Source organism: Grampus griseus (genome assembly GCF_964374135.1).
Source record: "Grampus griseus genome assembly, chromosome: 15".
Lineage (NCBI taxonomy): Eukaryota > Metazoa > Chordata > Mammalia > Artiodactyla > Delphinidae > Grampus > Grampus griseus.
Window position 1 is genome coordinate 45,614,529 of NC_139009.1, and position 27,288 is coordinate 45,641,816.

General features: G+C 36.8%; 1 protein-coding gene across 5 annotated transcripts; it reads right to left on the reverse strand.

Moving 5' to 3' along the window:
• On the reverse strand, window positions 1–26,189 carry MTIF2 (mitochondrial translational initiation factor 2). Of its 5 annotated transcripts, XM_082672115.1 has the most exons (15): window positions 26,103–26,169; window positions 25,618–25,703; window positions 23,776–24,001; window positions 23,298–23,409; window positions 17,417–17,588; window positions 16,801–16,961; window positions 15,718–15,894; window positions 13,621–13,760; window positions 7,507–7,631; window positions 6,006–6,210; window positions 5,395–5,647; window positions 4,593–4,733; window positions 2,802–2,966; window positions 870–1,010; window positions 1–293 (listed from the first exon to the last, which is right to left on the reverse strand). In XM_082672115.1, exons 3-15 carry the CDS (start codon window positions 23,992–23,994, stop codon window positions 121–123), a joined length of 2,184 nt encoding a protein of 727 aa, XP_082528241.1. In that variant the 5' UTR covers window positions 23,995–24,001; window positions 25,618–25,703; window positions 26,103–26,169; the 3' UTR covers window positions 1–120. The 5 variants fall into 5 exon arrangements, with proteins under 5 accessions (XP_082528241.1, XP_082528242.1, XP_082528240.1 ...); XM_082672116.1 differs by lacking the exons at window positions 25,618–25,703; window positions 26,103–26,169 and adding an exon at window positions 24,983–25,115; XM_082672114.1 differs by lacking the exon at window positions 25,618–25,703 and having other exon boundaries at window positions 2–293; window positions 26,103–26,180.
• Between the last annotated feature and the right edge of the window lie 1,099 nt (window positions 26,190–27,288).

A 27,288-nucleotide genomic window follows, 5' to 3' on the forward strand; every position in this document is an offset into this window, starting at 1 on the left:
TTAATGCTCGGCAGAACTTTCTGACCAGTAGTGAGTGGTGAATTATTACCTTTAGTAAGACGAAACTAGTTGCTCTGTAATAAAGCAAAACATTTAATTATTTACATTTTTAATACAATTTTAAAATCCTGGATCCCAAGAAGTCTTGGCTAGAACTTCCTTTTCTTCATAACAGACAATATCATCTCCCACTTTAAATTCTATCTTTTCTTCATCCAAACTAAGACCACAATCCATTCCAGTTTTGATGACTGAAATATCATCTTTATGGTGTTTCAGTGAGATTAATGAGCCTTAAAAAAGAGAAAAAAAACGTATGGTTCATATAACTCAAATAAGTACCCAACAAGTGCAGTTGTAGTCTGGTGTTAAAAGGAAAAAATTACACTGAAATTCTTACAGATTTTACAGTCCTGTCATGTTAAAAGATGGACAAAATACCAGGGAAACCAAAGAAAAATGAAGTTTGCTATAAACAAGATGTGATTTGTAGCGAAAAGTACTGTCTCCCTTTTCAAAGGTTAACACTTTACAGGGGATGGGGGTTATACTCAGGACTTGAAGAATGAGTTACACCAGGATGAAGACGATGCAGGCACAAGCTTGTTAAGAAAGGATGAAAATATAATGATGTGGATCCAAGTGTAGGAGAGACATGGCTGGAAAGGTAGTTTGGGGCCAATTTTTAGAACCTTAGAAAGATTTGGGGACTAACAATCCTGGGAGAGTCATTAGGACTGGAGGCCAGATATGAGTTAGCAAGAAGTGGCCTGAACTAGGATTATGGGAGTGAAAGATTTCAGTTACCCAGGATCATCAGGTTTTGGTGACTGGATATGATATTATAGAAAGAGTTTTATGTTGCTTACCCTTCCAAATAACATGTCCATTACGTATTAATTTAAATTTTTTTTGTTTTTCTAACTGTCCCTTTTGGACTCTGCAGCCGGCCACAGGAACTTTTTTCTTCCCTTCTGTTATAGAGAAGGTAGCTAGTATAGAAGCCTCACCTTTAGGAAGAAGAGAACATTAAGTATACAGAAAACAAAAATTCTGAGAAATACATAATTTCTGACATTCGGCAGAGTAACAGTTAAAGGTGTGAGAAAAATTACAAACTCGTGCAAGAAAGTCCTAATTTTCTCTAACTCAACCAACTTTACTTTCCTGGCCAATATTAGAAATAAAAACATGAAAATCCTTGGGTATTCTTGGAAAAGAAAATCAACAAAACTACATGTGCTTACCAAAAGAATGAAAAATAAATGAAATGTTCACTTTTTTGGATGAATAAAATGCAATAGAAGATGCTATCAGTTGATAAGATTAGTATAATTCCTGTCTGCTCCATGAAAACCTGATTTTCAGTTGTCCCTCAATATATTTTCTTGAATGGACCATCCCTTGTTGCCTGATTTATTTTTAATCTCACCATGGGTAATTTATATACACTTAAGAGTACTAATTCTGTGAGTCAGCTTAATTTTTTTTTACTGACTGAAATTTAAAACAAATTCCAATAATGACACAGTACCACACACTATAATGTACCAGTTTTCTAGAATTAGTGTTATTTGGTGCTCGCTCTTACCCCTGGAAACCCTCATATGACTCAGTTTTCCAAATTGCTCTTAGCACAAGAACATACAAATCTCTGTGTGATCATGTTAAGTAGGTCAGAAAAGCCTAAAATAAATCTGTACTGTGGACCAAAAATGCAAATACTGAGTCTCATCATGAGGAAACAGACAAATCAAATTAAAGTACATTCAACAAAATCACTGGCCTATATACACGTCAAAAATGTCACGGTCAAAAGACTGAAGAACCTAATCTGTGATCCTGGACTGAGGGAAAAATATATATTTATAAAGTACATTATACAGGGACAATGAACAAAATTGGAACATGGACTGTGACTTAGATAAGAGTATTAACGTTCAATTTCCTGAGTTTGATACTTGTTGACTTAGATAAGAGTATTAATGTTCAATTTCCTGAGTTTGATACTTGTTCTGCAGTTTTATACGAGAACATCCTTGTGTTTAGGAAATGCAAATATTTACGGGCAAATGAACACGATATCTCAAATTTACTATCAAATGGCCCAGAAAAAAAATGTGTGTGTGTGTGTGTGTGTGTGTGTTTGAAGGGGGAGGACTAAAACAAATGGGGCAAAATGTAAACAACTGGTGAAGTGGGAGGGAGTTGCTTATACTTCTCCAGTAGTTTTTCTGGAAATATAAAACTATCATCAAAATTAAAAGTTAACCAAAAATATCCGGATGTGGGGAGGAAAGAGAAGAGATAAACTGATTCAGTCCATCTGAAATAAATTTAGCCGTTAAACTGGCCAAGGGATATGTTAGAAAAAAATATTTTTAAATGTTTAATATTTAAATGTAAATTTCCTTCTCATGGTGGATTTCTTTGCCAGCTGCTGGACAAAATCAATGGCTCCTTCCACAACACTGTTAATAATGTTTATGCCTCCCATCCCAGTCTACTCTGTATTACAATTAGTGGTTTATGTCTAACTAGAGGGCAAGTTCTTACTGCCTTATTTGCCTTTGTATCCTCACAGCCAAAAGCACAACACCTTGCAGAGGGCAGGTGTTTATAATTCATACGAAGTTACACTGAACCTTTATCTATAGTAGTCATTTTTTTCTAGAACACAGGATATGTGTTGGAACAGTGAACATATTTAAACAGCAAAATACATTTCCCTTAAACTTTGCTTTCAAGTGTTATTTACAGCAGGTTAGATACGAATGTTTAAACATTCAGTGAACACTCACCTATTGTGTGCTCTTCCACAATGCAGGGCAATCTACTGCTCAGTTCCTCCTGCAAATCTTCAATAAGACGGTAAATGATTTTGTGAAGTTTAATTTTTACTCCTTTTTTTGCAGCCGACTGCTGGATAACATTGCCTGCATTCACATTGAAGCCGTATATAACACCTGGAAAGCATAAATACAATAAAGTAGCACAAATATTGCATTAAACAGTTTGTCTTCCAAGCAAAAACTCAAATCTAAATTTTTTGCTTCTATGTAAATTAAAAGTGAGTAGGAGAGGTAAATTCTACAATTTTTTCTCATGAAAACTAGTTAATTTTTTAAATTAATGAAAGGATTTTATAAATTCTACTGTGGCTTATTAAACAAGGAAAATTTCTTTATGATTTTTAAATCCAATCATTTAAGGAACATTATTTTAAATGACCATTACGTGCAAGGCAATATGCTAAACGAAGCTTTCATACCAGAGAAATAAGAAAAAAATGATTAGAACTGAAATACTACATTATTTTAATAACAATTCTGTTATTAATTATAATCTTATAGTCTACAACTTTTGTTGTTTGCTTTTAGATATTCAGCTGGCCAAAAGATATTCAAAAAATACAGATGACCCTTGAGCAACACAGGTGTTAGGGGCACCAATCCTCCGTGTAGTTGAAAATCCGAGCGTAATTTATGGTTGGCCCTCCATATAATTGCGGTTCCTCCACATCCGAGGAGTTAACCAACCTCGGATCTTGTAGTACACTGTAATATTTACTATTGAAAAAATCCACGTATAAGTGGACCCGCAGTTCAAACCCGTGTTGTTCAAGTGTCAACTGTAGTTACTTAATTGGTAAAGTTCAAGAGTTGTTTAAGAAATGAAAGAAGTTCCATGGAGCTGACCATTTTACCAAAGAACAAATAATGTATTTAACTGCAAATACGTTGGGGGTGTGAAAAAAAATTTACGCAAATGGCTTAATCAGGAGAAAAACAGAACCACCTTGAAAGTCTTATTATCATTAAGAAATCATTCAATGCATCATACTATCTGCATTAATAGAAAAGTCAGTGCCCATAAAATACTTTGAAATAACCAACATTATTGAAAACATCTTTTCAGTAGTAGAGGTAACATCTAATTCTAATCAAGTTAGGTCATGAAGTACCCCCTTCCTAAATGATTCATTAATCACTCAATAACACTGGTGCTTTGCCTAGATGTTAAACCTAGTTAAAGCGACAGTCATGCAGTCATGAGTCCCCTTTCCATGTATCGTAAGTTTGACTCACAAACAGTCCCCTTTTCTTCAAGGCATATAAAGCTAAAAAGAGCTTTTGATTTAAGAAAAATATAATTTGTAAAATTATAAGTAAACAAAAATAGGCAACCAAAAGTAAAAGATGAAGGAAAGTACTGAGTAGGCTGATTGCAGATTGAAGAGCATTCAAAAAGTCTAAATGAAAGAGAGAGAGAGAGAGAACCAAGCCTGGGTTGGGGGGGAACCTGGAAGTGGTGAGGAGGCAGTAATGGTACATTCAAGAAATACTACTGGGGCTTGAAATAGTTCCCCAAAGTTTCAGTACAACAATGACAGCCACAGTGGAGCTGTGGCTGCAATACTGCACATCCCACTTGCCCTCAATCACTAGCTGAGACTGAACTGCAACAGGAAGGGGGATACCGATGGGGGTAAAATGTCAGGTGTGACTAGCCCAGCAAGAAAAGACAGAAGCAAATGGTTCAGAGTATGCTCTAGGGAACACAGTTAAAAAAACAGGAAATGGAATCCTCACCATGAAATGTTTCAGCAAGGTTAACATCATTTTCACTAATATCACCCACACCAGAATGTACTAACTCTAGTTCACACTCATGTGAAGCATCATAGGTATCCATAATGTTCAAAATGGCCTCTACGGAACCGTCAACATCACCTAAATGCAGCAAAAGTTTAAAATTATTGGTGATAGGAGTTAGAAATTAACAGACACAAAAATGACAATAATCTATTTAAAGCAATAATAGGAATAGCATTTACCACAAAATCCACTTTTCTTTAGGTTTAGCATTATAAGTATCTACTTAACTGAATAAAGTATAAAGAACCAAATGTACATTTACAACAAAATCCACTAGATAAATGTTTACTAAGGAAATCTCCCCCAGTGAGGGGGTGGGCAAAAAGGGTGAAGAGGGTCAAAAGGTACAAACTTCCAGTTATAAAGTAAATATGTCATGGGAATATAATATGCAGCACGGTGGCTATAGTTAATAACACTTCACTGCATATTTGAAAGTTGCTAAGAGAGTAGATATTAAAAGTGCTCATCACAAGAAAAAAAAATTTTATAACTAAGCATGGTGACAGATGTTAACTAGACTTATTATGGTGATCATTTCACCATATATGCAAATACTGAATCATCATGAAACTAATATAATGTTACATGTCAAGTATATCTCAATTTTTTAAAATTCCCCCCCCAAAATACTGAAATCATTTTGGCTTAAATTTAATGGCCAAATTAATTGTGAGAATGACGAAATACATATATTCCTAAAATGAGATGTAAAGTAAAATCTTTTAAAAGTCACCTTTAATAATTATAGGAAGTACATTTGAATCTCCTCCTGCTTTTTCTTTTGGCTTTAAGGGTTGCTGCTGTTTTTTTATTTTGTACTTTATAAATGACCTCGCCTTCCAGTGCAAAGTGCCATACTTCTCGCGGGCTTTCCGATGTGCTTCTTGGTGTTCCTTTCGTTTTTCTTCTATTAATTCCAGATCCTCTTTATTTTTCTCCTGTTCTTGCTCATACTTCCTCCAGTGAACAACTTCACGTGCCCTTGGCTTTATAGGGGAAAAAAAAAAAAGGGAATTATTTAACTAAATAGAAACCAGTAACTGCTGGTTTTTTCCTCCACTATGAAATTAGCCTAGCTCATATATGAAACCACTAATTTTAAAGTTTTAAGAAACTTACAAAACATTTATATGGAGGCTTTGTGTAAATTTGAAATTATTTAAAAATCTTATCTCAAATTTTAAAAGCCAAATTTTACAGCCAAACTCTAAAATGACATCACTAGCCCCCCCTCACAGCCCGTTATAGTCCTGAATTATTTATTACTTATTTGGTATAACATTATAGATTGATATTTTAAATCATTATATCATATCTACTGTAGAGGAATTAAGCTTGATATACCTCAGATTCTACTTCAAGAATTTCATCTCCTGCAGAAGGGAAGTCTCTCCAGCCTATAATTCCCACTGGCATGCTGGGACAGGCCTCATTGATTACTTTGTCATTTTCATCAAACATTAAGCGTACTTTTGCCCAACTCTTTCCAGCAACCAGAATGGAGCCTTTTCTCAAAGTTCCTCTTTGAATTATAGCTGTAGTAACAGGACTAATATGAAAATAGAAGTATATACTCTTAATGCCATAATCATGATATAATGGCACTTTCTCAGTAAAGATATCTTTATGAGATTAAAAAATATATAATTTGAACACACAGGGTTAATTCCACCACTTCTCAACTTCTCAAACAGTTTTTCATACTATAAAGACATTTCTTCAAAATTACAAGCTAAATGTCCATCAGTGGAAGAATGGATAAAGAACATGCAGTATGTATGTATAATGGAATATTATAAAACCTTAAAAAAAGAAAATCCTGTCACATGCTAGAATACGGATGAACCTCCTGGACGAACATATGCTAAATGAAATAAGCCAGTCAAAAAGGACAATATTACATGATTCCACTCATATGAAGTATCTAAAGTAGCCAAAATCATGGAAACAACTACTGAAAGATAGCTGCCAAAGGCTGGGTGGAGGAGGGCGGGGAAATTAGTGCTTCATGGGTACAGAGTTTGTTTTGCAAGATGAAAAAGTTCTAGAGATCTGTTGCACAACAATATGAATATACTTAATACTACTAAACTGTACGTTTCAAAATAGTTAAGATGGTAAATTTAATATTATGCAATTTTTACAATTAAAAGAAAACAAAAAACATTTCTTGTAAGGTTATGGTAGTGAAGGGTGCAGACAGCTAAGTGTTCTGACAGAATCCTAATCTCCTTTCTATAATTTGTTAAGCAGTGAAAAGACCTCTTTTGCTAATAGGGAGGGAAATTAAAGAAGAGAACACTATTCCAACAATCTTACTATATATTAATGGGTAAGAACATAAAGAATTTAGAAACCCTAAAATGCAACAATTGCCATTTTATTCCAAGTTATGTTAGTCTATAAGGCTTTAGCAATTCAGTTAAGTCAGTGGGGAGAAAAAAAGATACCAAGCAAATTGAACTACTAAGTCACCTAAATATGACTACTAAGTGTATACACATATTTGCTAAGATCTACTGATACCTGCATGTTTGTGTTCTGTGTGCCAGTGCAATAAAGTACTTTTTATTTTTATTTTAAAAAAATATATATTTTTTGGCTGCACCGCAGCGGCATGCAGAACTTCCCCAACCAGGCGTCGAACTCGTGCCCCCTGCAGTGGAAGCGTGGAGTCTTAAGCACTGGACTGCCAGGGAAATCAATATTTTTTAAAACAAATGCTTTGAAAATATTGTTCAGGGACTAACAATAATGTGCAATAAACATAAGATACTGTTATATAATCAAGTCACAAAAACAATGAAATAAAATTATTAGAAAGCAACCATTTTAACAGACCTACCCTCTTCCTTTGTCTGTGAAAGATTCTATTACTGTTCCTTCAACTGGACCAGTAGGGTCTGCTTTCAATTCTAACATTTCTGCAAGAGCAATTGTTGCCTCTGCCAAAGCCATCATGTTATCGCCCTTTAATAACAAAAACCCTGTTAATATACATTAATAAATAATATCTGTAAATGTAAATACCAGGATCAGAAAGCCAAATAATTCTCGACAGTTACACTTTTCTCTTTAAGCATTAAAAACATGAATTACACAATACTACGAGACTAGATATCAATTACAGGAAAAAAATCTGTAAAACATACAGACACATGGAGGCTAAACGATACACTACTTAATAACCAAGAGATCACTGAAGAAATCAAAGAGGAAATAAAAAAATACCTAGAAACAAATGACAATGAAAACACGACAAACCAAAACCTATTGGATGCAGCAAAGCAGTTCTAAGAGGGAAGTTTATAGCAATACAATCTTACCTCAAGACACAAGAAACATCTCAAATAAACAACCTAACCTTACACCTAAAGCAACTAGAGAAAGAAGAACAAAAAAAACCCAAAGTTAGCAGAAGGAAAGAAACCATAAAGATCAGAAATAAATGAAAACGAAATGAAGGAAAAAATAGCAAAGATCAATAAAACTAAAAGCTGGGTTTTTGAGAAGATAAACATAATTGATAAACCATTAGCCAGACTCATCAAGAAAAAAAGGGAGAGGGCTTCCCTGGTGGCGCAGTGGTTGAGAGTCCGCCTGCCGATGCAGGGGACATGGGTTCGTGCACCAGTCCGCTAAGATCCCACATGCCATGGAGCAGCTGGGCCTGTGAGCCATGGCCGCTGAGCCGCGCATCTGGAGCCTGTGCTCCGCAACAGGAGAGGTCACAAAAGTGAGAGGCCCGTGTACCGCCAAAAAAAAAAAAAAAAAAAAAGACTCAAATCAATAGAATTAGAAATGAAAAAGCAGAAGTAAGAACTAACACTGCAGAAATACAAAGGATCATGAGAGATTACTATAAGCAACTATAGGCCAATAAAATGGACAACCTGGAAGAAATGGACAAATTCTTAGAAATGCGCAACTTTCCAAGACTGAACCAGGAAGAAATAGAAAATATAAACAGACCAATCAAAAGCACTGAAATTGAGACTGTGATTAAAAATCTTCCAAGAAACAAAAGCTCAGGATCATATGGCTTCACAGGTGAATTCTATCAAACATTTAGAGATGAACTAACTCCTATACTTCTCAAACTCTTCCAAAATATAGCAGAGGGAGGAACACTCCCAAAATCATTCTACGAAGCCACCATCACCCTGATACCAAAACCAGACAAAGATGTTACAAAGAAAGAAAACTACAGGCCAATATCACTGATGAACATAGACGCAAAAATCCTCAACAAAATACTAGCAAAAAGAATCCAACAGCACATTAAAAGGATCATACACCATGATCGAGTGGGGTTTATCCCAGGAATGCAAGGATTCTTCAATATACGCAAATCAATCAATGTGATACACCATATTAACAAACTGAAGAAGAAAAACCATATGATCAACTCAATAGATGCAGACAAAGCTTTTGACAAAATTCAACACCCATTTATGATAAAAACCTTCCAGAGGGTAGGCATAAAGGGAACTTACCTCAACATAATAAAGGTCATATGTGACAAACCCACAGCCAACACCTTTCTCAATGGTAAAAAACTGAAAGCATTTCCACTAAGATCAGGAACAAGACAAGGCTGCCCAGTCTCACTGCCATTATTCAACATAGTTTTGGAACTTTTAGTCACAGCAATCGGAGAAGAAAAAGAAATAAAAGAAATCCAAATCGGAAAAGAAGAAGTAAAGCTGTCACTGTTTGCAGATGACATGATACTATACATAGAGAATCCTAAAGATGCTACCAGAAAACTACTAGAGCTAATCAATGAATTTGGTAAAGTAGCAGGATACAAAATTAATGCACAGAAAATTCTTGAGTTCCTATACACTAATGATGAAAAATCTGAAAGAAAAATTAAGGAAACACTACCATTTACCACTGAAACAAAAAGAATAAAATAGCTAGGAATAAGCCTACTTAAGGAGATAAAAAACCTGTATGCAGAAAACTATAAGACACTGATGAAAGAAATTAAAGATGATACAAACAGATGAAGAGATATACCAGGTTCTTGGATTGGAAGAATCAACATTGTGAAAATGACTCTACTACCCAAAGCAATCTACAGATTCAATGCAATCCCTATCAAACTACCAATGGCATTTTTCATAGAACTAGAACAAAAAATTTCACAATTTGTATGGAAACACAAAAGACCCCGAATAGCCAAAGCAATCTTGAGAACGAAAAACAGAGCTGGGGGAATCAGGCTCCCTGACTTCAGACTATACTACAAAGCTACAGTAATCAAGACAGTATGGTACTGGCACAAAAACAGAAATATAGATCAATGGAACAGGATAGAAGGCCCAGAGATAAACCCACGCACATATGGTCACCTTATCTTTGATAAAGGAGGCAGGAATGTACAGTGGAGAAAAGACAGCCTCTTCAATAAGTGGTGCTGGGAAAACTGGTCAGGTACATGTAAAAGTATGAGATTAGATCACTCCCTAACACCATACACAAAAATAAACTCTAAATGGATTAAAGACCTAAATGTAAGGCCAGACACTATACAACTCTTAGAGGAAAACATAGGCAGAACACTCTATGACATAAATCACAGCAAGATCCTTTTTGACTCACCTCCTAGAGAAATGGAAATAAAACCAAAAATAAACAAATGGGACCTAATGAAACTTAAAAGCTTTTGCACAGCTAAGGAAACCATAAACAAGATGAAAAGACAACCCTCAGAATGGGAGGAAATATTTGCAAATGAAGCAACTGACAAAGGATTAATCGTCAAAATTTACAAGCAGTTCATGCAGCTCAGTATCAAATAAACAAACAACCCAATCCAAAAATGGGCAGAAGACCTAAATAGACATTTCTCCAAGAAGATATACATATTGCCAACAAACACATGAAAGAAGGCTCAACATCATTAATCATTAGAGAAACACAAGTCAAAACTACAATGAGGTATCACCTCACACCGGTCAGAATGGCCATCATCAAAAAATGTACAAGAATAAATGCTGGAGAGGGTGTGGAGAAAAGGGAACCCTCTTGCACTGTTGGTGGGAATGTAAATTGATACAGCCACTATGGAGAACAGTATGGAGGTTCCTTAAAAAACTAAATGTAGAACTACCATATGACCCAGCAATCCCACTACTGGGCATATACCCTGAGAAAACCATTGTTCAAAGAGTCATGTCCCACAGTGTTCACTGCAGCTGTATTTACAATAGCCAGGACATGGAAGCAACCTAAGTGTCCACAGACAGATGAACAGATGAAGAAGATGTGGCACAGTTACACAATGGAATATTACTCAGCCATAAAAAGAAAGGAAACTGAGTTATTTGTAGTGAGGTGGATGGACCTAGAGTCTGTCATACAGAGTGAAGTAAGTCAGAAAGAGAAAAACAAATACCGTATGCTAACACATATATATGGAATCTAAAAAAAGAAAGAAAAAATGGTTATGAAGAACCTAGGGGCAGGACAGGAATAAAGATGCAGACGTAGAGAACGGACTTGAGGATACGGGGAGGGGGAAGGGTAAGCTGGGACAAAGTAAGAGTGGCATGGACTTATATACACTACCAAATGTAAAACTGATAGCTAGTGGGAAGCTGCCGCATAGTACAGGGAGATCAGCTCAGTGCTTTGTGACCACCTAGAGGGCTGGGATAGGGAGGGTGGGAGGGAGATGCAAGAGGGAGGAGATATGGGGATATATGTATAGCTGATTCTCTTTGTTATAAAGCAGAAACTAACACACCATTGTAAAGCAATTATACTCTAATAAAGATGTTTAAGAAAACCCCCAAAACATGAATTACCCTATTTGACAGAAGGAAAGAAGGAAGGGAGGGAGGAAGGGAGGGAGGGAAGAAGAGATAAGCAAGAAAATCTGACCCAGGGACTGATCTTGCAACAAACAGTGGCTATACATATATAGATAGATATTATACATATATAATATATATATTATCCATCTATCTATCTATCTATATTTTTTTAAGAATATCTACTAGAGTTCGTTAATACCCTTTTTTTTTGCGGTACACGGGCCTCTCACTGTTGTGGCCTCTCCCGTTGCGGAGTACGCGCAGGCCCAGCGGCCATGGCTCACGGGCCCAGCCGCTCCGCGGCATGTGGGATCTTCCCGGATCGGGGCACGAATCCACGTCCCCTGCATCGGCAGGCAGACTCTCAACCACTGCGCCACCAGGGAAGCCCTGTTAATACCCTTTTATAAACACATGCTTCTTTCACCCTCTGTCCTCCATCTGTCTCTACAATTGTGTTTTCTTCCTCTCACTTTCTTTACAGTGCTACATTACAATTGAAGTTCTATCCAATTGAACAAGCTTTCACTGATTTCATCTGATCCACTCAAGAATCCTGTAAAATAAGTAAATCAAACACTACTTACTCTTATTAAATAAATAAGGAGAAAAAGCACTGACTAGACCCAAACTATAACCTATACTCTGCAACTACCAGCTGTACAACCTTGGAAAATCAGTTCACCTCCTGGATCACCTTTCCTCAACTGTAAAATGAAGGAGCTAGATTAGATGATTCTTTCACATTTAATGATCTATGTCTACTATGCTTTCTAAGTCTCCAAGATCATGCAGCTGATTAACGGGTGATGGAACTGGAACTGATAGACAAGGGATTTTTCCATTCTCCATGTCAGCTAAGAGCTTGCTCACAATTGTTACAATATAAAGCAACAGAAACAACTGTAACAAAACTAACTAAACACTTTTCGTACCCATCTACTTATTCCTAGTATTTATTCCAATTTACAAAATGCTGCTCTGAAAAGCAGAGCTGGGGTTGTTTCTTTGCATGAAGAGTCCTCTATTCTTCATCAGAAAAGAAGGCCTCATCTTACTTCCCTGCCACTCTCTTACCTCCATTCCCAGGATTCATCTTTGCCATGCCTCCAAATTTGCCTAAGCAGCTTTACATCTATCTATCTACTCATCTAATATCTGGGCAGAAAAGGTGGTCATGTCTTCAAATGTTCTAATCTTGCCATCTGGTTTTCACATCGTAGTAACAATCAAGGTATAGTAGAAAGAAGACAAGTAAGGTGGCATTTTATGAGTTTCAGAGAAAAAGAGGCATAATTTTACTATTAACAGAGGCATAATTTCTAATCATCTTGGAGGTAACAAATTTAGGAAAAGTAAAGATAAAATGAGACTTAATTGGAGGAAGGTGGCCAAATAAAGTACAATTTCTTCATCGAATGATCAGAAGAAAAAAAGTCCATATTACAAGTAAACCATGGAATATGGTAAGAATGGACAAAAAAGGAAATTTTTACTTAGCAGCAACCTGTTTAGGACAAGAGAATTGGAAAATGCTATCACAAAGCAGGTACTGAGCTTCCTTGGTGTATTTTATCCAGAAGAGAATAATTGGTAATTTAAAAGAAAATGGAATTCATCATAAATAACATTATAAAACTTACAGCAATTTAGTTCACAGAAACACTGAGTCAATCAATAACAAACTGAACCCAAATATTTCAACACTGTATTAGTAAAAAGTTTTATTTGTTTAAATTTCTCTTAAATGCCCTAAGACCTATTCTATAGTTTTTCACTTTAAAAACGAGCACTTTTTATTACCAACTGAATTTCGTTTCTGCTTAAAAGTTTTTATCCTACTATTATCCTATCCCCACATCATTCACCACTTATTCTCTTCATTCTAAGTACCTCGTAGTAAGAAAAGAATAGGTAAACCTGACCCCTCTGGATTGATGACTAATCTTTCTGAGCCTAATTTCTAATCTGCCAAACTAGGATAATGATACCAGCTTCGCCTAGTTCTCAGAGAATTTTTAAACAACAACAGAAATTATGGATGTCAAAATGTTCTCTAGGTATAAGGCACTATGTGCATGATGTGTAGCACTCCCATATGAACACACTGTCTCTGAGGTGCCCGCACTTACCGTGAGTGCAGAAACATGCACTGCTTGAACGTCGCCTCCATAATCCTCACATACCACATCATAAGCTAGCAGTTCTTTTTTCACTTTCTCAGGATCAGCCTCAGCTTTGTCACATTTGTTTATGGCAAGGACAATAGGAACTGAAAGAGACAGAGTTAAGAAGAGTGCAAATGATGACACTTCAACTCCAGGTATTCACAATGAAAGATGCCAACGTTTTCTGGCTTTCTCTTGACCCAGCGGATGTATTTATCTAACAAAAGACCTAAAAAGATCCACTTTACACCCACCTACTCTGCTTTATACACATGAAGGATTCCAGATGAGAGATGTCAAAACTGCAATTATAAGATTCTGTATAAAGAATACGCAATTATGATTATTAAAAAACAAAAACAAAACACACAACAGTACTTAGGGTAGAGAAAGGACTATCCTTAAATCCGAAAGCAAGATCAGCAACTACACTAGAGATAATCTCCAGAAAAAAAAATCAAGAGAAGATTCTAATTCTAATACCACTAGATCATTTGCCTCTTCTTTCCAGGAGTTCCCTGTTAAAACCCAACATCTCACCCTGGGGTGAAACTAAGTACCATTATTGTAGACTTTCTTTTAGGATTTACAGCAACTCTTTCTTCATACACACTTAGCTGAGTGACTGACACAAAGTAGATTCTCAATAAATGTTTACTTAATGAATGAACCAAATAATCTTATAATCTACTTGTCATTACTAAACATACCCTTTCATTAGAGAACTCACACAAAATTCTAGGAGATAATTCTCTGATTGAGTTTCACCAACTCTGCAATTTTCTCAGGTATCAAAGGAATAGAAATTGAAAATAGACACGAAAGAGCTATGCAATCCACAGCCTATTATTATGAAAAAGTACATTCTATATCGATCAGCTGGAACTTAACAGGAACCAAGAGAACAGGTACAGAAAGCATGATGTAAGGAATTCATCATATCTCAACCATCTGCTTTGTTACAGGGTCCCTGACAGATTTACCATTCTTATTTTTATTATATTCCCTAGGATCATTAAGAACATAGCCCATTCCACAAAGGTAGTTTTGAGGAATTAAAAAATAAAGAGAGGAACACAAGCTAGAAGACCGGATTCCAAATGCAGGCATGTTGCAAATTAACTGTAACGGGGGAAGTTCCTGCCACCCTCTGGGTCTTAGTTTTCATGTTGTGAGATGAAAAAAACACTGGACTAGATCAATGATTGTCAACCCTTTCTTTTTTTTCTTGCCAATAAACCTAGGGGAATAGGATGCATTCCTTCAGGTACATTTTCTCAAGACAACAGTATTTTCTCAGTGGGTTTAGGGTCATATCACAATAAGAATGAATGTACAAAGTATGTGTGTGGGGTTTATTATTACAATTTTTTTTTTCTTGGCCACGCCACGTGGCTTGCAAGATCTTAGTTCCCCAACCAGGGATTGAACTCATGCCCTCGGCAGTGAAAGTGTGCAGTCCTAACCACTGGACTGCCAGGGAATTCCCTATTATTACAATTTTTAAATGGAGAAATAAGGGAGAATATAGCCAAGTATTTTCCAAAAGTTTCGATTTTATACCTTTGACCAAATAAGAACTTATTTAAAGCAGATGAGGGAAAAGTCTCTTTCAGAGAAGAATTCCAGATAATAAATGAATAAGGAATAACAATTAGAATATCACCACTTTGTAACTCCTAATGAATTGAGGTGATGGGTACATAGGGGTTCATCATTCTAGGCTTACTTTTATAGCTGTTAAACGTTAAAACGTTTTTTAAAAAGTCATCTGAGACTGTTAAATTGTCACACCATGCCAAGTAAGTAAACAGTAGAGGAAGGAATATACTTGTGGTCACAAGTCCCAAGTTGAATCCTGCTATACTCTTCTTAGTAGTTAATGTCTTTGGGAAAACAATTCAACTTTCTTTGCACCTTACCTGTAGAACAGGTATAATAATTCTGGGATTGCCAGGAAGATTAAATGAGCGACATGTAAAAACAGTGACTTTGTAGTAGATCCTTTAAAAAAAAGAAAGCAACTTCCTTCCTGATACATGTAAGTTAGCCACACAGTACCTTGAGCATCTTTGGCATGCTGAATGGATTCTACAGTTTGTTTCATCACTCCATCATCTGCAGCTACAACCAATATGATAATGTCAGTCACCTGCGCACCTCTGGCTCTCATTGCTGAGAAAGCAGCATGTCCTGGAGTATCAAGAAAGGTTATCTTTTCTCCAGAAGGCAGAGAAACTGTGGAAACAGAAATCCAAGAACTCTAAGCACTCAAATATATACTTCCTTAATACAAAGGAATATACATGACCTTATCAACACAATCAATAATTCTTCAAAATAATTTTATTCTTTCCATTAATCTTAATCAGAACAATGCATTTGGATCATCACTCCACAATGAAAAGTGATAACATACCAGTGAGACCTTTAGGGTTTTCTTTTCATGTAATAATTTCAAACTAAAACTCAACCTATTTCTAGAATATAACTATTTTCATAAATGTACCAACTGGAATATATTCTGGAGAAAAAACCAGACAGATAGTTGTCTAGGCAGCCACTCCTGCATTAGCAAACACCAGCTGCACAACTGTCTTGAGCAACAGAGGCAATTTAGTACACAGTTAGAAGCTCAGGATTTGAGTTCAACAGCCTTGGGTTTAAATGCTGCCTTTGCCACTTTACTAGCTGTGTACTTTGAGCAAGTAACTCAACCTAAACAAGCCTCAGCCTCCTTATATGCATGTAGGAATACTAATACCTACCTCATGATGTTGCAAAGATAAAAAAAGATAAAGCATATAAGGTGCTCAGAACAGTGCTGGGCACATGCTAGGCGTTCAGCAAATGACAGCTGTTACTCAATTATGAGTGGTAACATTATGACAACCTAGCATTGAAGAGTCTTCGGCTCATTAAACCAAACTAAGAATGAGCTAGAATACAAAAGGTATAACTTTCTTCTTATACACTGTACAAAATAACCTTTATTAACCACCAGCTCTACATTTCATCAAACCAATGGCTTTAGGCTTTAGCCTTTCTTTTACTTTAAATTCATATATTTCATACGGTGACACTATTTTAAGAAAATAATATGTGGGGTTCCCAAGCACATTGTAAGGTGATCTGTGTTCATACCAAGAAAGGCACCAATGTGCTGAGTGATGCCTCCAGCTTCCATTGCTGCCACTTGAGTTTTTCGCAGTTTGTCAAGTAACGTCGTTTTTCCATGATCAACATGGCCCATTATAGTAACAACTGGGGACCTTGGTATTAATAAAGCTGGATCTGCCTGGGGCCTACAATTGACAGCAAAGGAGTTTCATTTCTTAAATATCAGAAACACTTTATAGCCAGTGAACTGATCTGCAGTTATCTCTGTGAACTACCATTAACAATAAAACACAACATTTAGCTTTGATTAGACATAACTATTTTCCTCTTTTATACATACAATGACTTATGATAAAATAATAATGACTGCCCACCTACTGTAGGCATCTTCATAACAGTGAGCAAAACTGAAAAAAATTTTAAAATTCAGGATCAATATATACACTCAGCAAACTAAGAAAAATAACTCTTAGAGTTTTATAATATACTTTTTGATACTTTAAGCACTTTGAAGAAAAGTTTAACCTATACTCACACATCATTTTAATTGCAAAAGGAATTTTAAGGCAAATGTTTCCATTAAAAAGTGTGAATAAAACAATGTGGTCTCCTTCCCCCAATTTATACAGTTAAGTTTTACCTTTTTACAGCATCTTTATTTTCTCTGACTTTGTCCTGTTTTAATTTGCTCCATTTTAACTTCATCCCTGACTTCTTTATCACTTCTTTGATCCAGACTTCATCTAAATGTGAGCGTGCTTCTAGTGAATCTATGTCAACAGCAGTGTTCAATAAAGATTCATATACACAATCTGGGTGAAACAAGATAAAACCTTTTAGGATCACGAATTAAATGTTCCAGAAAGTGACCTCTATTGATAAACATCTATATAAACAATACACTCAATGAGAGGAATAACTATATAACCTATCCGTTTCTCTAATGTTAACGAATCACAAAAAAGTTGAAAAGAAAATAATCTTTAAAATATGATACAGGGAGTTCCCTGGCAGCCCAATGGTTAATACTTTGCCTACCAATGCAGGGAGTGCGGGTTCGATTCCTGGTCGGGGAGTTAAAATCCCACATGCCTCGAGGCCAAAAAACCAAAACATAAAACAGAAGCAATATTGTAACAAATCCAATAAGGTACTTTAAAAATGGTCCACATCAAAAAAAAAAAAGGAAAAAAATATGATACATTTATATTAATTGATATTTCTGCATATTCATAAATATTTGAATATTTACCATGTACCTTATGAACTACTTGAGCAATTAATAAAACATTAAATTGCATGTCGATTCTCATTATTCAAGGTAATTATGTTCTATAACTCACTGGGAACAGTGAATTAGCAAATACTGAATCATTGCTCTGAAGGGAAATACGGGGTTACGTTCCTTCAGCCTCTGGTCACAACATTTTCATCAGCTATATCTTGTTTTATGTGTTTTTGTTTAAAGACATCTTATTCAATATATGTTGTTGATTCATTAACATTATACTCACAGTCAACAGCACTATACTATAACTAATGCCTCAATAAAGCTTATCTAACACATGTATTTTCTCTGTAAGGCACATTACAGCCTTCTTGTAGTTAGTAACACTAAACAGCACTTCAGCACCATGCTGTGGGGCCATTTTAAACAGCGAAATCACCAAAAAAAAGCACAAAAATGAGAAAAACGTGGCACTAAATAAACCACAAAAATGACACTTGTTTACAGTATGAGAGGAGAGAAGGCAGAGTGTTGCCTTGTTTGAACCTCAGCTAGTAATGCGTGATCAGGTCAGGCAACTCAAATTTTTCACCGCTCTGTGCATGTCCAGGAATGACTACAAAAGCATTTCAAGTGTCAATTTTGGGGCTACAAATACATTTTAGGGAATTCGCCAATTCAGAATCCCCAAATAATAAGGATTGACTATATTCACATATGTATATACATAAATATATGCACACACACACATACAGTATCACAGAATACATGTACACACTATTTATGTATCTATTTAGGATGTCCAAAAAGTAGCAAAATATAGGAAAAATAATTACTTGTTTTCATTTTACTTAATGTGCTTTAATTCCAGTCATATTTTCCTGTGGGTAATAAATAAAGTATCAGTGGTGATAATGAAATAACTAGTTTTATGCTTCCAGACTTTCAGTCACCCTATAAATATATATTTTGAGAGACAGATATAAAAGAAAGGCATCTTCAAACACGCAGAATATTACACTAAAAGAACTTCCTATTCAATAGTGTGCTGGTAAATGTTTACTCTGAGGCTCCTAAAAAAAGGTCCTGATTTATAGCACTTCCCAATTTCCATGGTACAAATACCCGCCACCAGGGGTGCCCAACCCCGTTAGGAACCAGGACGCACAACAGGAAGTAAGCGGCTGGGGAGTGAGCAAAGCTTCATTTATATTTACAGCCGCTCCCCATGCTTGCATTACCACCTGAGCTGCGCCTTCTGTCAGACGAGCGGTGGCATTAGATTCTCATAGGAGCACGAACCCTATTGTACACTGCACATGCAAGGGATCTAGGCTGCAGGCTCCTTATGAGAATTTGATTCCTGATGGTCTGAGGTGGAGATGAGGCAGTGATGCTAGCGCTGGGGAGCGGCTGCAAATACAGATTATCAGAGAGAGGTTTGACTACACAGAGACCATAATAAACCAACTGCTTGCAGACTCAATTCAAAACCCTATCAGTGAGTGGCAAGTGAAAACAAGCTCAGGACTCCCACTGATTCTGCATTATGGTGAGCTGTATAATTATTTCATTATATATTACAGTGTAATAATAATAGAAACAAAGTACACAATAAATGCGCTTGAATCATCCTGAAACCATCATCCCCCCAACCTCACCCCCCATCAGTGGAAAAATTGTCTTCCACAAAACCAGTCCCTGGTGCCAAAAAGGTTGGGGGCTGCTGTCCCTCACCACGTCTGACTTCAAGCCACCAATATGAAGTCACTGAACACAGAGATGAAAAGAGATGTGAAGCAGCACACTATTAAATAGTATTTCCACCATATAGGTACAATAAACGTAAATAACCTCAAGATCATAGATTAATAGTAAAATGTAGTAAAATAATTAAGAAGTGAAAATATTAATGAGTATTTATTTACCTCCATTTATGACTTAAGTTTTTAAATGGTTGTGTTTACACCAGCTCACATAATTCCTTATAATTTAGCAATAGGCTCACAAACTGGTACAAGCCAGCCTCAGCACCTCACTGATCCTACTCCATAATAATGCCAAGAAATGCTTTCTTGTGTATTTCCCTACCACATTTTTCCCCAAGAAAACACATTTTAAATTAGGAGTATGGCACTATTGATACTATGTATAAAATAGACAACTAATGAGAACATACTCTTTAGCACAGGGAAATCTACTTAAGGCACTGTGGTGCCCTAAATGGGAAGGAAATCCAAATAAGAGGGGATAAATCTATATGTATAGCTGATTCATTTTGCTGTACAGTAGAAACTAACACAGCATTATAAAGCAACTATGCTTCAATAAAAATTAACTTAAAAAAATAAAACATAAATAAATTAGGAGTATGGGATTAACATATACACACTACTATATATAAAATAGATAATCAACAAGGACCTAATGTATAGCACAGGAAACTACTCAATATTCTGTAATAACCTATATGGGAAAAGAATGTGGAAAAGAATGGATATATGTATATGTATAACTGAATCACTATGCTGTACATCTGAAACTAACACAGCATTGTAGATCAATTATACTCTAATATAAAATAAAAATTAAATTAAAAAGAATGCTACAACATAATTTTCCTATATGGATATGCTCTCAGAAAACAATAAAACTCTAAACGTAAAAATTATGAGTACAATTCTGTTTCTAATAACGCTAAAAATCCTTAATAATCCAGTAACTATAGTTTTCCAATATGTTATCCTAAACTTTTGAGAGGTAGCTTATACATAGGGATAATCTTTTTCCCTCTACATTAAATGCATACAGTATCAACATATTATTTTATCTTTATCCAAGACTTAAATATTTACATGTAGAAAAGTACCCAAAGCATTTTAACCAGAAATATTACATCAATTTTCTTTTTTGGCTGCACTGCACAGCTTGCAGGATCTTAGTTCCCCCACCAGGGATTGAACCCACACCCCTGGCAGTGAAAGCGCAGAGTCCTGACCACTGGACCGCCAGGGAATTCCCACATCAAGTTATTTTAACTGAGCCGGGGCAGGGGGGTTAGGATGTATGTACATTGCTAATATAGCAGTTAAAAATATTCACCATATGAAAACTATCTTAAATTCAAAACAGGTATGATTATAATATTAAATAAGTTTCAAATAGATAACTTTTATTTAAATCATAGCAAATCAGTTTTGGATTTAGAGCACTGATCCACAGGATTAAACCTGTATTTTAATTATTCTATTTATTTGGTGATACAAAGGAATTATGGTTATGCGTGTGTGTGTTAATGTTTAAAAAAAGAGAATTATCATTTAGCAATATGTAAGTACTCATGGATTAAATGATATATTAATAATTGTTATCACTGGCTCATGCAAACATTATGCTTATCATTCCATTCTTTCTGCTTTCATATATATATATGAAAAATGCCAATAATAAAAAGTTCTAAAAATCAAGTCTGTTATCAATATCATTTATAAAATCATATCAATACAGTTTTCCTTGGAAAAATTCTGAATGACATGGCCATGTCCATTTGTTCTCTTAAAGTTTTCTAGTTATAAAATGATTACATAATCCAATGCAAAGTTTAAAAAAAACACAAGATAGAGTGCTAATTTTCTATTCTTTGTGAGGATGTACTGTCACAAATAGTGGTAACACTTTCAGGCAGGATACACATTAAAACTCTAGCTCTGCTGTGATTTACAAAATAACAATTCCTGAGAGAAAATCTGGTCTGTGAATAAGAGCATCTGCTCTGGAGCCATACTCCCTGGGTTCAAAATCCTGGCTCCACCACATAGTAGCTGTGAAATCCTGGGCAATTATTTATCCTCTCTATGCCTTGGTTTCTCAATCTATAAATGGGGATAATAATCATACCTGCTTCTAGAGAATTGTGAGAATTATATGAGTTAATACATATAAAGTATTGGTATATAGTAACAGCTCAATAAATATGTTATTAGTAGTAATTTTTTGCCAAGTCTGCTTCACTTGTTACTTTATTTTGTTACAATAATAAGCCATTTCTTGTTTACTAAATTTTAATGTCAGTTTATAATGAAAACGAAATGAAAATTTTCTTCCAACAATCCTAAATTGGTAATAAATACAGTAGTCCCTCAGTATCTGCAGGGGCATGGTTCCAGGACATCCCCTGAATACCAAAATACATGGACTTTATATATAAGTCCCTTATATAAAATGGCACAGTATTTGCATATAACCTACACACATCCACCCATATATTTTAAATCATCTTTAGACTACTTACAATAACTAATACAATGTAATGTTATAGAAACAGTTGCTGATGCATGACAAATTCAAGTTTTGCTTTCTGGAACTTTCTGGATTTTTTTTTTCTTTTTTTTAATATTTCTGATTCACGGTTGGTAGAATCCACGGATGCAGAACCCTTGGATACAGCGGGCCAATTACAATTTTTATTGAATTTCTAATAAAAATGGTATTATGAAAAGTTGTAGTTATGGACTTCCCTGGTGGTGCAGTGGATAAGAATCCGCCTGCCGATGCAGGGGACACGGGTTCGATCCCTGGTCCGGGAAGATCCCACATGCCGCAGAGCAACTAAGCCCATGCGCCACAACTACAGAGCCTGTGCTCTAGAGCCCGCGAGCCACAACTTCTGAGCCCGCGTGCCACAACTACTGAAGCCCGTGTGCCTAGCACCCGTGCTCCGCAACAAGAGAAGCCACCGCAATGAGAAGCCCGCGCACCGCAACGAAGAGCAGCCCCCGCTCGCTGCAACTAGAGAAAGCCCACGAGCAGCAACAAACACCCGACTCAGCCAAAAATAAATAAATAAATTTATTAAGGAAAAAAAAATGTCGTAGTTATTACTACAAATATTTTTCTGCTGGCACTACACTACAGAAATTGTCAAAATGAGTGCAATTAGAGAATTATAGAGAAACAAAAGTAAAGTAAATGAGTATAAATACGGTCCCTCAGTCCAAAAGCATTCTTTGGACTTATTCTAATAGCCCACGAGATTTCTGAGCAAGAAAGGTTAGTTCAAATTAAAAAAATCTTTTCCACTTTTATTAAAAGCAAAATCTTAGAGAACTAGATTTGGCAAAGAGCCAAGAAACTAATTAGGATTTGTCATCTAAAGTGAAAAATATTGGAATTACTTAACATCTTTTTAAACCACTAGTCTAATTTTCATCCTTGAATGCCTTAATCTCACTGCAAATAAAATACCAGGTATTCCACGTTTCCATATTTTTCCTTATAAAATCATCTGGCTCACCTATGTCTTTTTCCATTGCTCTGGCCAGCTCCTCAACAGTCATTCCAATCCATACCTCCACCTCCTTTTTAGATTTTGTTGAAGATAGCTGAGATTTCTGCGATTTTTTTTCCTATTAAATATTCAGAACACATAAAGAAGGAAGAAAAAACTTTGAGATTTATTCTGGAATATCTACCACAGTCAGGGCTCCTATTTCTACCAACACTCCCATAAATTGTTAAACCTTAGACTAAAATTTAAAATCCTGATTCCTTAATTCACTGTTATACACTGATATAAATAAGCAAATTAATCAACATTACTAAACAACTAACTAGAACCTCCCTTCCTCACAAAGATTTATTGCCTGGAATGTAGCATTAAGGCATAAAGATTTCAAAAATGACAAAATACTCAAAATGGATTTCTACTCATGGCTCTAGGCACTTTTATCTCAGATCAAATAACAGAGAAACTCAGAGAAATCTAGAACTACCTTCTTTGTCACCAGAAGCCTATGTTGAGATAAAGCGGTCCTGATGAGCGCATGTGTCTGCCAGGGCTGGGGGTACAGCTGAGCTGTCCACACCAGGTAAGCAGATGAAAACACGTGCCTCCACTGTGCCAACATTCTTCTTTGATACAGGCTGTGCAGCTGCCTACAAATAGTGTGAAATCGTAGCAAGTTCTCCAACTTAAGTATCTTCTGGTTCATGTTTCTCCTAGGAAAAAAGTTTTCAAATACTATTTTGGTTAATATTGAAATCAAGTTAGTAAATATTAATTGGATATCTACTACACACAAAACACTGTGCTAGAGTTACAACAATGAGTAAAACTGGGTTCTTGCCCTGAAAGAGCTCACAGTCCAGAGAGATGGAATTCCGTACTAAGTACTCTCTAGATATTAACTAGAACTATTGTTAATGTTCCTACCATAATAACACTGAAATACAATAACAAACTTATAAGGGTTCTTTTTTCACTCCTGAAACATCAACTAACCAAATCACAACTACAGTCATTTTTTTTTTAAATGCAAATTTGCACTCATCAACTCTTTGCCAAACATTCTTTGGGAGAATGGGGGGAGATTATCCCTAGTTTAATGTACAACTTCAAAACATGCTATAGGGCTTCCCTGGTGGCGCAGTGGTTGAGAGTCCGCCTGCCGATGCAGGGGACACGGGTTCGTGCCCCGGTCCGGGAAGATCCCACATGCCGCGGAGCGGCTGGGCCCGTGAGCCATGGCCGCTGAGCCTGCGCGTCCGGAGCCTGTGCTCCGCAACGGGAGAGGCCACAGCAGTGAGAGGTCTGCGTACCGTAAAAAAAAAAAAAAAAAAAAAAAAAACATGCTATATAAGGACTCATTATCTGCCTTCTGTTAATCTCTCACTCCATCTCTTACGCTCTTATAGTTCCCTCACTCCTATCTCCCAAATTTTTGTTATTCTGTCTCACCTGTAATCTCCAACGTCTTCTAATCTTTGAAACTTTGCATATGCTCCCTCTACTTGGAACTGTCTTTCAACCTTAACATTTTCCCCTCTTCCTGACCCCCCCAAAAAAGATGCTTTAGAGTGGGAAGAAGGCACCCAATAAATATCTAATGAATAATGCCAATAAATACCTATTGAATAATGCCTTTTGAGTATTACTCTTGGGACAAAAGAAGAGTTTACTGAGAGAAAACCACAACAGACCTCAACAGTGTAGCTCAGAACTCAGTAGTATAGTCTTTTCCTCCTTGAGTCTTCTATTTCTTCTGATCACAACACTGCATTTCTACAGCTTTGCTTTTCAGTGTTTAAGGGAAGGAGCAACTAAAATAACATAAGTACTAGTTTTCTCCTCAGCAGACATTTCATGAGCACCATCTTCCAGGCACTGCATCTGAGGTTGTTGATTCAAAGTTTAATAAGCAAGAGTCCCTTCCTTTGGGGTCCACTGTCTTTAAAATGTTCCAATATAATGATTCTTAAACACCTCAAGAATGGCACATTTAAAGAATCTTATTTAGGTACATTTCCCTGAACTCAGAAGTAAAGGGTGCTCAGGAAGCACAGAATTCCTTAGGGGAAAAAAAATTTTTTTAATGACTCTAAAACCAGATTTAACAAGGACACAGATTAATACAACGGGAGGAAAAGTCCTACACGGAGATTAACCAAAGCACAACTATTTCACTGACGCAGGGATTCGAAAAACACATTGGGGGTCAATAAACCAAATACCAAAACTAAAAGGAACCTTACTTGCTACTTATTCCAAGCCCCTCATTTTAAAGAAAAGGAAAATGGAGTCCAGAGAGGTCAAAAAGCCTTCTCCAATGTCATACCGCTAGTTAATGACAGGACTAGAACCCAGGCTTTCTGACTCCCAATTCGGTGTTCTTTCGCCGCTAGTATATTCTTATCATGGAACCTGAAAAAGGATGTTGGAAATAATGTAGTTGCGCTGGTGAAAACGTCTGAATGAAACAGCTAGAAGCCTTGGGAGTTATCCGAAAGGTAAAAAGAAGTCACGGTAGAATGTCGGATCTAGGGTGGCTTCGCCTGGAACCCGAGCCCAAAAACCCTTGGGCACAGGGGAGGTCGGGGTGTGGAGGACACCTGCCGCGGCGCGCCGGGAGAGCAAGCAGCCGGCCGCTTCTGGTTGGATAGCGCTTTCGTTATGCCGAAAGTAACAATCACGTATGGATTAAGTGCACAATGGAAAGCCTCCCGAATGCGCAATGCGCATTGCTTGTCATCTGTGCCGCTAACACTTTAGGCCAAACAATACACGCCAACCGGAACGACACGGCTAAGAGACCCCACTCACTTAGCTCCTACGTAGGGTCCAGGACGCCGGAATTCTGACGCAGGGCAAAGATCACCTTCCGGACCCGGGAGGACTGTCAGTAGGCTAGTCCGTCTCAAAAATGGTCCCCCGCGGGCTTCCGGTGCCGCCGGAAGCGGTTCTACCCGGGACTCAGAAGTCCGATTTCGGAACAGCCGTGTTGCCGCTGGTACAGTCGCGGGGTGTACCCGGGTGACGTGTCAGCCCCGCGTTTCTGCAAAACCCTTCGCTTTCTAGGAAGTAAATTACTGCTACTCTGGGGTTGTGAGCGGCTTCGATGTGTACAACTCAAGGGAAAGTTAAACGGGGAAATGTGGGAGAAATTATAAGTCCTTAAAAGACATACTAACAAAAAGGGAAAAATGCAAGGGAACGTGGCGATAGACCCAGTTAGTACTGGGCGAGGAGCGCTTTCTTTTTCAAAAGTCACCTCGTGTGGGTGGCATTTAAAGTAATAAAGCTAGAGTGGGTTCCAATCCCAGCTCATCCCCACTTGTGTAGACTTGGGGACGTTATGTAAACTCTCTGTGCCTCCCCCCGCCCCCCATAGTCTGGCCGCCTAACTCATGGCCCTCCCCTTTTTTATGTTTGTCTCCCCAGTGCCACCGCAAAGATGTGTAATCAGTGTTGTTGAATGACTAAATGGAAACCTCTGTCCTGAAAATCTTCTTAATGAACCTAAACACTCACACCCTTGAAAACTATTGAAGTGCATTTCAATTGCTATCATTTTACTTACCTTTCACACTCACTGAAATGCCTATTTCTGCAAGAAAGTATTCTTTGCTCTCTCTGCCTTGCCAAGTAGTTGAGAAGCAGAAATTGATTGAACATCAAAGTAAGTCATACCTTTTTTCCCAATATTAAAGTGAAAATAACCAATATGTTTCTAATCATGAAGAAAATACATACTAATCTGGAAAATTAAAGCAATACACTAAAATATAGAAAGTGGAGGGAGGGAGGGAGAGCCAAAGCTGGAAACATTTGAGCAACAAAATAACACAGTATTAGATTATAACAAATAAATGGGGGAGAAGGGACAAATCCTCCTTACAGAAAAATTCCACATAATATATGTGTATAACTTCTACTAGGAGGTAAAGCTTCACCACCACCACCACCCCACCCGCCTTGAGTGTGGACTGGACTTAGTGACTTGCTTCCA

Coding starts and splice junctions, on each gene's coding strand:
- MTIF2 (XM_082672115.1), bottom strand. CDS start 23,994: ATGAACCAGAAGATACTTAAGTTGGAGAACTTGCTACGATTTCACACT. Junction 13,761..15,717: donor GCATGCCAAAGATGCTCAAG/GTACTGTGTGGC, acceptor TGTCTCTTTCAG/TTCCTATTGTCCTTGCCATA. Junction 1,011..2,801: donor TGTGGAAGAGCACACAATAG/GTGAGTGTTCAC, acceptor TTCTTCCTAAAG/GTGAGGCTTCTATACTAGCT.